The 16,814-nt window shown below is 47.9% G+C and overlaps 1 protein-coding gene across 1 annotated transcript in view; it reads left to right on the forward strand.

Annotated features, from left to right (window-relative positions):
* The first annotated feature begins 210 nt into the window (after positions 1–210).
* LOC135907687 (chymotrypsin-1-like) overlaps positions 211–16,814 on the forward strand; it is a 48,811-nt gene continuing 32,207 nt past the window's right edge. Inside the window, exons 1-3 of the mRNA XM_065439390.2 lie at positions 211–419; positions 2,051–2,078; positions 4,650–4,723. Of these exons, the coding sequence (XP_065295462.1) occupies positions 318–419; positions 2,051–2,078; positions 4,650–4,723 (204 nt within the window). The 5' untranslated portion in view covers positions 211–317. The remainder of the gene's footprint in view (positions 420–2,050; positions 2,079–4,649; positions 4,724–16,814) is intronic.

The raw sequence follows: 16,814 nt of genomic DNA on the forward strand, positions 1-16,814 counted from the left end.
AAGGGCAGGTAAAGTTTATCTTTTTTTTTGCTTAAGACTCATGTCCGTGTAACTGAATGGAAAGCTTTAGAAATGAAGGCGTGCGATCGAGGAAGATTCATGGCGGCAAGTTCATTGTGCGAAACTTTCTAGTTTCATACATTTATCAGACATTGGCAGCCTGCTTTCTACGTCTGCATTTTAGGTTCGCCTTACTGGTTTATAGGCTGTAGTGACGACACATAAGAAGCATTGAAAACTGCATGCTCTGCCGATGTTTCGTCTTCTTAGGACGCATCCCGATTTCTTGATCTCTACAAGAGGGAAACGTGGAAGGCATGGCTTCCTTACGTAGCGACTGCGTACCATGGTATACGCAACTTTATCTCACAAAGGTTGCTCTCGTAATTTTTGTCATGGCGCTTCCGCTAACTGCTAACGTAAGTTGTTTTACTCGTACATACTTGACTAAACTAATGCATGCTTAACATAGATTGCACGCACCATGATGACCAATCGGCAATGGCGCCGGGTACTCAATGACTGAACTGTTTTGTAGTTTTCAGAACTATGCGTTGATTGAAAGAAACGTTGTCATTTAGGTGATCTTGTGTTTGATAACCGGTATGATAACCGGATTCATATGTCGGTGCGTTGTTTTTTCTACACAGGGATGTTGAGTTGTTGAGAAGACATGGGATGCAGTGTTATCAATCATGCAGCTATTGAATCGTTTATTAACTTAAAATAGAAGAGCACTGAGTACAGCTGAGAAATTGAAATCTGCGCGCTTCCACATTAACGGTTGTCTTTAGCTTTGTCCGTGAAAGCTTGTAGCCGAGATTAGAGCACTATATATTGTGAATACCTTTATATTGCAATTGAAATGACGAACTTCCTGCCGGAAAGAATAACGCAACCGTAATGGTTACATTTAAAGGGGATTATAGAAATGATATAGTGAATGATTAACCCATTCATGTTCTTCCTGCAATATTGTAGAGATTCAAAATCACTATTATAGAGAATTGAAGGCTTAGGAAAATATAATTTGTGGACGCAATCTGCCTCAACTTACCAAAATATTTGCAGCATTAGCCCAACTAGTAGAAAAATAGCCAGTCCTAAAAAACTTTAAACACCAGGAATATCAGTCGGATGTTTAAAATATCGTGATTATACTTTTTTTCTAATCGACATTATAACATTTTATTTCGCGTTCACGGAGTTCACAGAAGTTGAGAAGCACTGGATTAAGCTTATTAATTAACCACCAGAGAAGAATTTTGCAGATACAACGCTCCCACTAGAAGTTATGCGAAGCAAAGCTTTAGCAAAGCGGTTATTTGCGCATATACTTGGTCAGCAGACAAGGAGTATTCAAGCCAGTTCACTGGTATTTTTGTTCGGCACACATATAACCTTTGCGTGTATGTATGTCCACAAATTTATCTACCGAGATAGTCCCCGATGCAACACCCAGCAGCCAGGCAGTCGTGCCCAACCAACACCACCTAGACAGCACAAGGCCTCTTCACTCCGATCCGTGACGCCATGTTGCCTGGCCCGACTGCCATAGAATCTAATGGGGATGCTCCCGAGTAGGCAAAAGTGATTTTGATGTCACCGCTTTCATGATGCCAGCCTTCTCAATGAAAATTTGGGGCAAGAAGCGTGACGTCATGGATCGGAATTAACAGGCCTTGTGCTATCTAAGTGGTGTTGGACCAAGGCAGAAAGCTGGTCTAGTTGGTGTGTCATCATTAATCAAAAGATTAGCGCAAATAACAGGGACACAGACAGAGAAGACGACAGGACGGGCGCTAATGCGTTGGTGTCATCAACCCGGTAAACTAGGCAAACAAAGCGTCGCTTTATTGAGAAGTCATTGAATACAATCACCTATTTCTGTAAGAGGTCAGTCGCTTTAGGCATTCCTGTGGGCCAAAATTATATGCCCAGGTTTAAGGTTGGGGTTCGTCTTTTTTAATTGCTAGAACATAGGTTCCGCATTGAAGCTAATTATGGAGAATACTGCTATTCAATGGGACCGTTATTACTCTCTCCGCAGAAAATGGACACTAATTTGAACCAAGCCGGTGAGTGAGACCTTTATTCTTCAATACTGATTTCACAACGTGATCGAAATAGGCGGTTTTCTTTAGCGACGAATACGATCAAGCAGAGAATGAATAATATTTCTGCGTCCGCTGCAGCGCGACGATGAAAGTAATTATGATGATTTGGGGTTTCTTTTATTGAAAGTAACCCACAGTAAATTTTCTGCAACTCCAGCGCCAGTAGAACCAGGCTTAAGAGTTCGCAAGGGTTACGTAAGCCTTGCAAATACCACCTGCATAGCCTTCTCGTTTCAGGTGTTCTTTGTGTCATGCTCATTGGAGAATTCCTACATTATGGGAACTCGCATAAACATCATATAGATAAAAAGAAAAGCGGGCTAGCAATTGTTTCTTGTAAAGGTCACGATTCCCACCCACTTAAAACGGAGGTGAAGAAAATCCTGGCAGGATGAAACTTGGTTGATGTCTTTGCAAGCAATATATAACGTGTTGAGCATTACGATAAGAGACGCACTGCAGTCATTGACCGCAACCCTCGGCCACCTTGGTGGGCCTTGTCGAGATAGCAGTGCCTTTAATCAGCGTTAAAACATTTTCAATGGCAAGACATGGCGTGCCTGACGTGGAACAAACGTGTCACATGCGCAGCAGTAAGATGAGAGACGTGCCGCAAATTTCTTATCGCTGCCAACGAAGAAGCATCGTTCGAAATGAATTATCGGAAAATTTTGTTTATTTGTTGAATTCATTTCTAATGACGACTAGCGACATATAGTGTCCCAAGTTGGCTATAAATGGCCAGCGACTGACAAACCATAAAGGGGGCAGAGGCGAAAGCCAAAGAAAGTTATCGCTCGAGAAAAAGAGAGCGTTACATCACAACAGGTCCCATGCACAGCACCAGCACTATAGATCAGAGTGCAGTTCCGTGGTTGCGATAAATTTTAGTACAACTTTGTGAGCCCGACAATGATTTAACGCACGACCTTACGCAAACAATAAACCATTGAGTGCAGTTCGAGCAATATTAAGTTGGTGGAAGATGTTCCGCTGCACGCACCAACAACTGTTGAACGCTGAGCATTTCAGCAGCAGGTGCTCAAGCGTTTCACAGCAGTGTCCACAAGTTGGGCACGAATGACTCGGGGCACATTCTTGACGGTGAAGGCCGTGTGCTACATCAACGCACGCAATGCGTAACTTTCGGAGTACGGACCTGTTGCGGTGGGTTGAAAGCACGGACACCGATTGGTGCAGAGTAGGATCCCTTGGCGACACGTTCGTCAGGGTGAGAGCGTTGTAAGTTGCGGCATATGAGGCAGTCGAGTGTCATCAAACTAGCATGAGATGTTATGGGTCAAGCCACTAGAGCATAAGCTGCCTCGTTTCCTGAAATACCGATGTACGGCAGTGCTCACTGTAAAGTCAGTGCTCTTCCCTCAGATGAGATTCGATGGGCGACTTTGAAAACTTAAAGAAAGGGAGTTGATCGCTGAACAAGCGGTTAAGAGCCCCGCAGGAGTCACTTAGGATCCCAGCCTTTGGCAATTTAGGATGTGAGACAATATACTTCAGTGACATACTGAAGCTTAAAAGTGCGCAAGACGTCTTGGGCATGCAGAGCGTTTCATTTTTCGGAATGTGGGAGCCGTCTTTGAGAAGCCACTTGATGATCTTTCTGCAGAAGAGACACTACTCGATATGGAACATTGATCAAGCACAAATTAATTGAATGCAGGAATTGCCGTTGTCAGTGCTATCACATTAGGATCTAGAAGTTAGAATCTAGACACAGAAGTCGGCGGCTTTGTCGGTTTCATAAGTTCGACAACCGGTAGCTTGGCAACTCTATCATCGGTAGAGCTTACCGCTCGTAATACCACGCAAGTAATTTGAAAGCCATTACTTACCCGCTTCACGACCGCACTTCAGTCAACCTTAGTTATCTTTTTGTGCGTATCTCGATGGGCTGTAATGACCTCCTACCCGTTGGCGTGTACACGCGCTAATACCGCTCACTTCTGGCGCATAACTGATGATCGTGTTTGGCTCAAACCTACCCTGCACGTAATACCTCTTCGATGCGGTATTGGAGGCACTCAAAAATGAATAAATAAATAAATACTTGTTGTTTGTTTTACGCGCAGTGTTTTGCCTCTTACCACCCCTGTGCGGGTGCTAGCTGCTATAGCTGCTACGTACTTGATGCTGGCTGCTGTATTTCGCGACTGGCCGGTCCTGGATAAGGTGCACACTGGCACTGGATTCATTCATTCGTAGAGTTTAACATTCCAAAACAGCTCTGGATCAGTGAGACGTCGTTTTGTAGTGCTCCGAAATAATTTTCAACGTGGGGTTGTTTAGCGTATACCGAATTCTAAGTAAACAAAACGAATTACACGTCCGTTCTTGCTATTCACCTTATCTAATAGTATTTTCACTAATTTTCACTAACTAGTGCGTCATTTAGCATGTCTGACGCGCCTTCTAGCATTCGCCACCACTAACATAACGGTTCATGAGAAGCGATACTTCTATCTCCAAAAAGCTACTTTACTTAGTCTTCACATACGTTGTATTCTATTGCAGGTTGTGGAAAATTGGGGCCAAGGGGAAGGATACGCAACGGCAAGCCGACCTCCAAGGAGAACATGCCGTGGATAGTTAGTGAAGCTTCTGTTGTTTATTATTGTTCCTATATGTGAGATTTATACCCAGCGCACGCACTTGCATGGAAGGTTAGGGCAGGAAAACATGCTTTGAGGCAAAAAAAATGAAATAGCAGAATAAGCTGGGAAGGTTGGTGCTCGTCGTGTTTGCTTTTAATGCAAATGACAAATACTAAAGAAAACAGTGTACTACGGAATGGTGACAATATAGCTGCCAAAGTAGTTCTGTGGAATCCCGCAAGGTGGATGAAAGTTCAGAAAAGGAAAAAAATGGTTGTCCATTGGACTGTAGCGCGAAGCTATGTATACAAATGAAAACTATACAAAAGAAACCTATAGAGAATTGCGAGAAAGAAAGCTTCACAGCTAAAGAAAAATTCGCCTTGGTCTGAGATTCGAATCCGGACCGAACGCCTTCCCGGGCGGTCGCGCTATCATCTGAGCTATCCGGGAGGCTAGCATACCGCAGAGAGAGGGTAAATTAATTGAAACCTCGAAGCGCTGGGGCACTGACCATGACACACCAGTTCCGCAGAGTCACGCAATAGAAAAGCTCATTAAAGGGGAGAGAATTGTCATCCACCTCGTTGTAGCACGACGCTACAAAGGAAACCAACCCAGGTTGCTAAGTGACCTGCGAGCTTCGTCCTCCAGTAGGGCAGATGCCATTTCTTTCCCATTCGTAGCAACGTAGCTGTATTGAAATGGTAAAATTTACAAAAAACGCTCTATAGAATAAAATCATATTGTTCTTCACATTACGTCTGCCTTAAATGAACCCCTTACAACGGCCCGCGTAACCGCCTGACTAGCCGGGCATTATTTAGGTTTTCATTCACACTTTTCTCCTGACCTACCGTAGGTTTCGACGTACCATGAACCAAAATACAGTAAAGAGAGAAGATGGAAAACTCCCGGTATTAGGTGTCGCATAATACCCTCCTTATACCCCTTGTTTATTAAATTGCGCTTTGCTTGCAATACCTCTTCATAAACATCTCCGAAGCAACCACGGTAAATATTCACACCGGATATGAAGTCAGATGCATGCATTGGTGATTGGCGCACGGACGTGGCTTAGTCGCTTGCCATCAGATTTCCAGAAAATTGAGGTGAATGTGATCTAGACTGTTCTGATTTTATGTTCTGTTCTGTAATATTGTAACGTAGATTGAAGACGGAGTCGCACAAGATAGGCGCTTCTCTTTAATGGTGGGCCAGATGAAAAACTTGCAGCTGACGCGCTTCATCGTCTTTCATGGCGCCGACATATGCGCGTGCCGTCACGCCGTGCGGGAGCCCCACATCATTGTGTCAATTGCCCCGGATGCGAAAAGCGATCATCTCGGTCGCGTGAAAAAGTTCTTTCAGCGACAAGAAATGGAGCTCCTCATGTACATCTCGGCGTTCACGTACGGGCATAGTAGCGTTTCATGCGCACTACATGAACAACTTCAGCGCGAGGACGACGACGGAGCGAGCCGGGATCAGAACTGCAGGGGACGACTTCGTAGGTCACGTCACTGAGGCGGCGTGTAACCTTGTAGGGACCAAAATATCGGCGGAGCAACTTTTCCGTGAGCCCACGGCGACGGATGGGGTCCAGACCCACACGAAGTCGCTGGTATTGTAATGGACGCCGCGTCGACCCTGGTTGTAGCGAAGGGTGTCGTATGATGTTGGCTCCGGATACGTTGCCGAGCAACCTGGCGCGCTTATTTGGCTCTTTGTACGAACTCTTCCGTGTGTTCGCTGGTCGGGTTATTATGAACCAGAGGTAGCATGGCGTCAAGGGTTGACATGACGTGACGCCCGTATACAAGTTCGAACGGCGTAAACTGTGTAGTCTCCTGTACAGCAGCGTTATACGCGAAGGTCACATAGGGCAAAATCTCTTCCCACGTCTTGTGATCTACGTCGATGTACGTGGACAGCATATCAGCCAGCATTCTGTTCAGACGTTCAGTTAACCCATTTATTTGAGGGAGATATGCAGTGCTCTTGCTGTGAGAGACATGCGTCAGCTGGAGAACGTCCCGCATAAGTTCAGCTGTAAATGCTGCACCGCAGTCGGTGATAAGAACAGGCGGTGCACCATGTCGTAGGACGATGTGGCGTACAAAGGACTTGTCCACTTCATACGAGTTTGCTTGCGGAATAGCTTGGGTTTCGGCATACCGGGTTAAGTAGTCGTTAGCAACGACTATCCATTTGTTGCGCGAAGAGGTCACTGGGAATGGCCCAAGTAGATCCATTCCTTTTTGTTGGAACAGTGCTTGAGGAGAGTCCACAGGGTGGAGAAAGCCAGCTGGTTTAACTGGTGGTTTCTGGCGGCGCTGACAATCACGGCAGCATTTCACGTACCGTTGCACAGAAGAAAAAATCCCTGGCCAGTAATACATCTGGCGTATCCTTGCTAATGTCTTAGCGAATCCCACGTGTCCTGCGCATGGCTCATCATGGCAGGCTTGCAAAATGTCTTGGCGCAGTGCCGACGGCACGACAAGGAGGTATGCATTTGGACCGCTTCCGCAGTTTTTCCTGCAAAAGACGTTGTTGTGCAAAGAGTACGATGATAAGCTGCGCAAGAGCGAGCGGAGTAAGACACCTTCAACTCCTTTGAGATGCTCGATCAGCGGCAGCAGGTCAGGGTCAGTGCACTGGTGCTCAGCCATTTTTATGGCGTCAATAACGCCGACAAATGGAAAGTCATCGTCAGCATCCGTGGACGTTGTAGGGAGTGGTGCGCGTGACAAACAGTCAGCGTCGCTGTGCTTCCTTCCAGATCGGTAGACAACTGTAATGTCGTACTCTGGCAACCGCCGGCTCCAACGGGCTAGTCTGCCTGAAGGACCCTTGAGGTTGCCAAGCCAGTACAGGGCGTAGTTTGGTCGTTGACAGCCCTAAATGGTCTGCCGTACTAGTAGAGTCGGAATCAACTAATTGCCCACACAACCGCTAAGCATTCTTTTTCAGTAGTTGGGAAGTTTTTCGCAGCCTTGGTGAGACTGCGGCTTGCATAAGCAATGGGGCTTTCCGCACCAGCTTGCCGCCGCACAAGAACTGCACCGAGGCCCGTATTGCTGGTGTCAGTATGAATTTCAGTGTCAACGTTTTCGTCAAAATGAGCAAGTATTGGGGCCGCTTGCAAACGCTTGCGCAATTCATTGAACGACTGCTGCTGCTCGTCCACCCAAATGAAAGGCACATCGTCGCGTGTGAGCCATGTCAGATGTTCAGCGATTCTCGAGAGTCCCTCGACGAAGCGCCTATAATATGCGCACAAACCAAGGAAGCGTTGGGCAGCCTTCTTGTCTGTGGGTGGCGAAAACTCGGCTATGGCAGCTAACTTTTCGGGGTCTGGTCGGACGCCTTTAGGACCAACGACGTGGCCAAGAAATTTGAGCTCTTGGAACCCAAAGTAGTACTTTGGACAACGTTGAAAAAAAGTCTGCAAATTCATTCACGAGACCCTGTCGACGGTCTTTCTGATAGTCTGGCAGAGCAGCGTTAACGTGAATCCGTTCTTTTAGGCTGGGTAACTAAGATTGCTGAGACGATGCGATTTCTAATGTGGCAATGTCAGTAACGTCAATGATTTCGCGAAGAAATGCGATTGTCGTTCCTCGCGGTACATGCCGATATTCTTTGCTAAAATTTGTTAGCAAGGCGACCGCACATTTGTTGCGCATCTGAAGAAGCCCTCTGACTATAATGATGTGGCGCTCAAGAAGCAGGGGGATGTTTGCCTCAGCAATTCCTTCGGCGTCGTCCTCCATGTCCCATCGGACAAGGGTAAGCACGCTGCTCTTGGGTGTCAACGTGACGGGATCGTCAGCTACGCGAAGCGCGATGTCATGGTGGTGGTCATTGCTGTTTGCTATTTCTTGCGTAGTAGCGGAGCTGACTCTTGACTCTTGCAAGTCAATGATGGCACCGTTTGCCTGAAGGAAATCCACGCCGAGTATAAGGTACTTTGAATATTCAGGAAGAATGACGAAGTCGCCGATGTACGTGAGGCCCCGAACGTTGACTCGCGGCGTGCACCGGCCCATTGGAGTTATGAGATGCCCTCCTGCAGTATGAATCTGAGTTACGGTCCATTGTGTGGAAACTTTGTTCAGTATGCGCGCGAGATTCAGGTTCATAATAGACGTGTCCGTACTCGTGTCCATTAATGCCGTGACTTCATGGTCATCTATGGTAACCGGTACGTCGCAAGATACTGACATCGAACTACACTGTTTTGTCTGCGTCTCAATTACATCATATCGCTGTCGTCGTAGTTGAGGATCTTCAGCGTTCGCAACGTCAGCGACCTTACCTCCGCAGGTCGCTGGACTCAGTTTTCCCGGGAGGCAGGGCTGGGTGGGCGACGCCTTGTTGCACTCGGCGTGAAGACGGGGCTGGAAGACCTGTTTCGGGCGGGTGATGGTGACCGAGGGACACGGAATCTTGAGGCGAACGAGCTCCTGGTGTCCGCGGGATAGGCTTCAATCTCCAGGGGGCGTTCACCATTGCGTGGGCACCGCGCATTCTGTGGAAACCCACGTGTCCTTAACGCAAGCTCGGCGTTAAGGACAGGTCCTGTAGAGGTGATCGGCTTCACCGCAGTGGAAATGGAAACACAAGGGCCTCCGGTCTGCAGTGCGCCATACGTCGCTCTTGCGGGGTGGTCGTGTTCCAGCCATGAATGGCGTGCGGCGACGCCTGAAGTTGCCAGTTGCTTGTTCAACGGCGCGCACACCATGAAAGTCCGGGACGTCGCGCACGTCGTAAAAAATCGGGGACAACGAACTTTGCGCAGCTTCCGCATACGACATGCGAGGCTGTGGCTGCCGTACCTCCTGCTGTGGTGTCTCGCATCGCTCTGGGACTTGGACTGCCTGCCTGATTTCCTCCCGGACGACCTCAGCCAGAGCGAGTCGCGGTACCAGTACCGGAGCCACCTGAAGCTTTTGAAGCTCTTCTCGAACGACAAGCCTAATGAGCTCCCGCAAGGCGTCGGTATTGTCCAAGGGCACAGCGAGAGGGTCACGCGATAGGCTCGACACGTCAAGGTGTTACTGCCTTGTTCTCTGCTACAATGCGTTTTCCATTGACATGGCTTCCGCGAGAAACTCTCCAACGGTCTTTGGTGGGTTGCGTATTAGACCACCGAATAACTCTTGCTTGACGCCGCGAATGAAGTTCCTGAGCTTTTTTTGTTCGGGCATGGATGGGTCCGCGCATCGAAAATGTCGGCACATATCTTCGAAAAACATTGCGACGCTTTCGTTCGGCCGCTGTATTCTCGCCTGAATTGCAGATTGAGCTCGCTGCTTGCGATCGTGGCTGGCTTATGTGTCGATTAGCTGGCGTTGGAATTCGACCCATGTTGATAGGGCCGCATCATGGTTCTAAAACCATGTCCGCGCATAGTCCTCGAGGGCAAAGTAGGCGTTGCGTAGCTTGCGCTCTGGAGTCCAGCCGTTGAATTCTGCGACACGCTCAGAGTGATAGAGCTAGTCCTCTACATCCTCAAAGGTGTTCCCATGGAAGGATGTGGGGATTTGTGGCTGGTTGAGGATGACCTCAGTCGGCGCGGTTGAGGAAGAAGATGGAACCGATGTATTCATCCCTCTGACTTGATTGGGCAGAGGCTCGTGCTCACGCGGCAGTCCTTGAAGTCGACGGCTTATCCGTACGTGAACTGGAGTCAGGTCAACCGGACTTCGTACTGGGCTTGGAGTGGTAGTGGTAGTATGTACTGGGAGTGGTAGCATGTACCCCGTACCTCCACCACAAAAATGTAATGTAGACTGAAGACGGAGTCTTACAAAATATACGCTTGTCTTTAATGGAGGGCCAGAAGAAAAATGTGCAGCTCACGCGCTTCATCATCTTTCATGGCGCCGACCTATGCGCGCGCCATCCCGCGGTGCAGCTGCCCCACATCATTGGGTCAATGTGGCTGTGCTGATCTGTTTTGTTCTGATCTAGACTGCTGGTTAATGTGATCCAGACTGTCTTTACGGAAGGCGTAACGCTCCCGTCGAATGCGTTAGGAATGCTGCGATACACGACATTACTATCGAGGATGCAGGCTGAATATGCCAGCCCATCACTAAAATGTGACATAAATCGTAGTTTAGGCAAAGAATTTTTTTTTGATTTTTTGCTTTTGCGGTTGCTTTCTCGACTTTCATGGAGATATTAGTTTCAGCATATAACCACCATGTTTAGACAAAGCAGTGGTTGCACTGTAAACGTGCCACAAGGCAATGCCTAAGACCTTCATGAATTTACTTGGCCGTAAGTCCCCCGCAAAGTCTCAGGTATCCCCACATCGCGACCCAGGTGTGTTGCCAGGATGTTGACGACTGGATCAAGCTCTATGAACATAACTAATGATCTTTCATTGAATTTGCATACTAATTATATTACTGGTAATGCTAATCGCATGTTAGGATACCTTCGTCGTAACGTTTCTACCGTTCCTACTTCGGCGAAATTGACACTCTACAAAACCCTAGTTTGCTCAAAACTTGAATACGCATCTGCCATTTGGGATAACAATCAAGCATCACTAACCGTAAAACTTGAAGCAGTTCAAAATCGAGCAGCTCGCTTTATTTTATCTAATTATTCCCGCCATCCCAGTGTCACATGTACGAAAACAACCCTGAATCTGTAAGATCTTTCATTACGCCGCAAATGTGCTCGTCTTTGCCTATTTGTCAAGGTTTATCACTCGAACCAGGTGATCAAGAATAAAGTTATCACCCCACCTTCTTACACTTCATCCCGTTCTGACCACAGATATAAGGTTGCCGTCCCATCCTCCCGAACGAACAAGTATCATGATCCTTTTTTACCCCGCACAAGTGTCGACGGGAACCACCTTCCTGCATCCATCATTCAGGTCACAGATGTAACTTCATTCAAAACAGCAGTCTACCACGCTATCCCTCAACGTTGCCTGCATAGTACATAGTAAGACATAGTACATAATACTGCATAGCATAGTACATTGCTTGTTATGCACCACTCCTTTCTGTAGTGCCTTAGGGCCTTGAAAGTATGTATAATAAATAAATAAATAAATAAATAAATAAATAAAATAAATAAATAAAAAATAAATAAATAAATAAATAAATAAATAAACACGCCAAAGCTAATAACAGGTGCGACCCAACGATTATGCTGGCCAATGTCATCTTTTATCTCGGCGGCACCCCACGCGTCTGGCACCAAACGCATGGCGACGAGATAACCAGTTGGGAAAATTTCAAAGAGAAGCTACGGGAACTGTTCGGTGACCCCATTGGGTGCAAGGCTGCCGCGAGAAAGGCTCTTGCGTCTCGTGTTCAGTCATCTACGGAGCCGTACGTTTCTTACATCCTTGACGTCTTAGCTCTATGCCGCAAAGCTGACGATGCTATGTCCGAAGCCGATAAAGTGTCACATATTCTAAAAGGCATCGCCGACGACGCTTTCAATTTGCTTGTTTTCGGGAACGTCTCGACTATCGACGCCATCGTCAAAGAATGCCGTTACCTTGAGCAAGCCAAGAGCCGCCGTATCACAAACCACATCACGCGGCTACCCAACACTGCTGCTACGTCGACATGTGAGGGTCGACCACGTCAGACCCCCACCTGTGACGACGTCACCCGTATTGTCCGCCGCGAACTGGAGGCCACCTGTTCGCCAGCTTTCTCCACGACGCCTCCCGATCCGGCAGCAACCACCATTGGCATGATTCAGACCGTAGTCCGACAGGAATTTGAGAACATGGGTCTGAACTCCGTGTGTTCCACGTCTCCACCCAGCGTTCCCCAGTTCTCTAGCGGCCCTCCTCGTACTCGGCAGTCCTTTTCCGCCACATCTCGCCGCAACCCGTCCGACTAGCGTACACCTGATCACCGGCCGATCTGCTTCCACTGCTGTCGCATCGGGCACATCGCTCGTCACTGCCACAACCGATGGCCACCACCTCCTCGGACATACACTGCCACTTATTCCCGCACCTTTGGACCTTCCGTTCCCTATACCACCCGCCATGAATCCACTGCCGCTGATGCTCCTGCTCCGAACCTTCAGTACAGCCGCTCGTGCTCACCTCGACGCCATCAGTCTCGTTCGCCCCAACCCCGTCGCTTCCCTTCGCCGTCTATCGCCTCCCGGATCCAGCCGGAAAACTAGGCACTGCAGCTTCTGGAATTGAAGCTGCGTTGCCGACCTTGCCCTCAAATCTTCTGCTCATCTCACCCACGAACAGAAACCTTCTTGACGTTGACGTTGACGGCTATCTTGTCACGGCACTCATCGATACAGGAGCACATCTTTCAATTATGAATGCTGTCTTCCGACGACGACTGAACAAGGTCCTCACCCCAGCGTCGGCACGCGTCGTCCGCATTGCGGATGGCGGTACTTTGCCTATCATCGACATTTGTACGGCACGCGTCAGCATCGCCGGCCGCTACACTCCTGTCCTCTTCACAGTAATTGCTCATTGCCCCCACGACCTCATTCACGGCTTCGATATTATCTCCGCCCATTCTGCTTTTATTGACTGCTCTTCCGATACCCTTCGCCTTGAGTTGCCGATGCTCGCAGAACCTTCTGACGCCCCCCACTGCCGCTTACGTCCCACCGGCTTTCTTCGCCTGCAGCAAAAGTCGATAGCCTACATTGAACTGTTGTCTTTCTCACCAGTTCCTGATGGCGAGTACCTCGTCACTCCTCTGCCCGACATTCCAATAAGGTATAACGTTACAGTGCCTCACAGTATACTGAAGATTACTGGGAACCGAACTCGCATGCTAGTCTGTAACTTTGGATTGGCGAAGCAAATTCTACCGCAAGGTATTTGCCTTGCCACCGTTGATTGTCTCGGCGACCAATACGTGGCAGCGTTATCGACCGATGGTTCTCGAGAGCTTAGCAGGCCCCTCGCGCCAGCCTCGGGTGCCGATCCCAATATAAAGAAATTGGTTGCGACGGACCTGTCCTCGGTGCAGGCTGAAGAGCTTTGCGAAGTATTATCGTCCTACCGAGATATTTTCGACATCGACGATCGCCCTTTAGGCCAGATGCTCGCGGTCAAGCATCGGATTCTTACTGGCGATGCTACGCTTATTCACCGACGACCGTATCGAGTTTATGCGTCGGACCACCGAGTAATCCAAAACGAAGTCAACAAAATGCTCAACAAAAACATCATTGAGCCTTCTGTTTGGTTAAAAAAAACAGGTGTTGCTTAAGAAGAAGGACGGCACGTGGCACTTCTGTGTAGACCACCGTCATCTGAACAACATTACTGATAAGGACGTCTACCCGCTCCTACGGATAGACGACGCCCTTGACTGCCTGCACGGTTCCAGCTATTTCTCGTCTATTGATCTTCGTTCGGGATACTGGCAGATTGCTGTTGACGATATGGACAGAAAAAAACGCGTTCATCACACCTCATGGCCTATACCAATTTAAAGTAATGCCGTTTGGATTATGCAACACACCTGCCACCTTCGAGCGTATGATGGACTCCTTGCTCCAAGGTTTCAAATGGTCCACATGCCTCTGCTACCTCGACGACGTCATCGTCTTCTCGCCAACGTTCCACACTCACCTTGAACGTCTCACAACTATACTTGATGTATTTCGAAAAGCGAAGCTGCAACTTGACTTGTCCAAATGTCGTTTTGGCCACCGGCAAATTAGTCTATTGGGCCATCTCGTTGACGCTTCCGCAGTACAGCCTGATCCCGACAAAACTCGCGCTGTCAGAGAGTTTCCGGTTACGAAGACAGCCGCAGACGTTTGAAGTTTTGTAGGGCTATGCTCGTACTTTCGTCGCTTTGTTCCAGATTTTGTGACAATTGCTAGACCCCTAACTAATTTTTTGAAGAAAGGCGTACAATTCTCGTGGTGCATTGAAGACGCCGCCGCCTTCTCTCTTCTCGTCACTCTTCTAACCTCACCACCCATTCTCGCCCACTTCGACCCTGATGCACCTACAGACTTGCGTACAGATGCCAGCGGTCATGGCGTAGGTGCAGTCTTAGCCCAGCGTCAGCGTGGTCAGGATCACGTTATTGTTTATGCCAGCCGCCTCCTAGCACCATCGGAGCGCAACTATTCCATTACGGAACGAGCATGCCTTGCTGTTGTCTGGGTGGTTGCGAAGTTCCGTCCTTACCTTTACGGTCGCCCTTTTTCCGTAGTCACTGACCATCATTCTCTCTGCTGGCTCTCTTCGCTAAACGATCCTACAGGCCAGCTTGGTCGATAGGCTTTGAGGCTACAAGAAGTTTCATATTCTGCGGTGTACAAGTCTGGCCGTCTGCACCAAGAGGCTGACAGCTTGTCGCGTTACCCTGTTGACGACTCTGACTCCTCTGATATTGCCAGTGCTTCTTGCATATCCTCTGTATCACAGCTGCTTCATTTCGCCGACGAGCAACGCCATGACGCCTACATCAGAGCACTGATCGACCATTTTGAGCCCTCTCCGGCCAATACTACTCTACGCCTCTTCGTCCTACGCGACGGTACTCTGTACCGTCATAACCTTGAACCGGATGGCTCTGAGTTCCTATTTGTAATACCTAAACACCTCCACTCCACCATTATAGAAGAGCTCCACGACGCACCAACTGCAGGGCATCTCGACGTATCTCGAACCTATGACCGCGTACGTCGCCGTTTTTTCTGGCCGGGTCTTGCCCGTTCCTTACGACGTTACGTCGCCGCTTGTGAAGTTTGCCAACGACGCAAGAAGCCTTCCCAGCTCCCTGCTGGTTACCTGCAGCCGCTCGACATCCCTGCGTCTCTTTTTCATCGTGTCGGCTTAGACCTTCTCGGCCCATTTCCGGAATCTACATCAGGAAACAAGTGGGTTGCGGTCGCGGTGGACTACGCGACCCGCTACGCCGTAACCCGTGCTCTTGCGACCAGTTGCCCAACTGATGTTGCGGACTTCCTCTTACATGATATTATTTTGATGCACGGTGCTCCGCGTCAATTGCTAACAGACCGTGGCCGTACGTTTTTGGCGAAAGTCATTGATGACATCATGCGTGCCGGCTCAATACGGCATAAATTTACAACCTCCTACCATCCCCAAAAGAAAGGCATCACTGGACGTCTAACCGCACCCTTAGAGACATGCTATGCAAATACGTTTCCGACGACCACCGTGACTGTGACCTGGCTCTACCTTACATTGCCCTTGCATACACGCTTCATACTACTTGCATACTAATTGAGCTTGTTCACGATGTATCGTTAAGTATTGACCAACAGAAACAAATCGATCTTATCTTTCTAGATTTTTCAAAAGCTTTCGATCGCGTAACACATAAGAAATTAATTTATAAACTCGAACTTACCTTGGGAAAGGGCCCTATTCTGAACTGGATCAAAGACTACCTTACTAACCGCACTCAATTTGTAGAAGTTAATCAGCAATATTCCATGAAATCTAGCGTAAGATCCGGAGTTCCACAAGGAAGTGTTCTGGCTCCAGTTTTATTTCTCATTTACATTAATGATCTGCCTTCTAATATTCCAGTCAATGTTAGACTTTTTGCTGACGATTGTGTTTTGTATCAGGTAATCAATTCTCATAATGACCATGTGGCCTTGAACGACGCTTTGTCACTTGTGTACAAATGGTGTATCGAATGGCAAATGACTTTAAATATTAAAAAATCAGCTATTTTATCAATTACTAGAAAAAAGCTCCCATCAGATTTTAATTACACTATAAATAACGCCACACTTAACAAAGTGAAGGAGTACAAGTACCTTGGCTTAACATTAACACACGATTTCAGATGGGAGCGCCATGTTAACAACGTTACCTCGACCACACAAAAAAAATTGTTTTTCCTGAACAGACGTCTTAGACTAGCACCCCCATACACAAAACTACTAGCATATAACACATATGTCAGATCTGTATTAGAGTATGCTAACGTTGTTTGGTTTCCTTTCACCAAAGAACTCATTAACAAACTAGAATCAATTCAAAGGAAGGCACTCAGATATATTTACAACAAACATAGGTTAACAGACTCACCCACAGAATTGCTAA

The sequence above is a fragment of the Dermacentor albipictus genome, chromosome 10 (assembly GCF_038994185.2).
Source record: "Dermacentor albipictus isolate Rhodes 1998 colony chromosome 10, USDA_Dalb.pri_finalv2, whole genome shotgun sequence".
NCBI classification, from domain to species: domain Eukaryota; kingdom Metazoa; phylum Arthropoda; class Arachnida; order Ixodida; family Ixodidae; genus Dermacentor; species Dermacentor albipictus.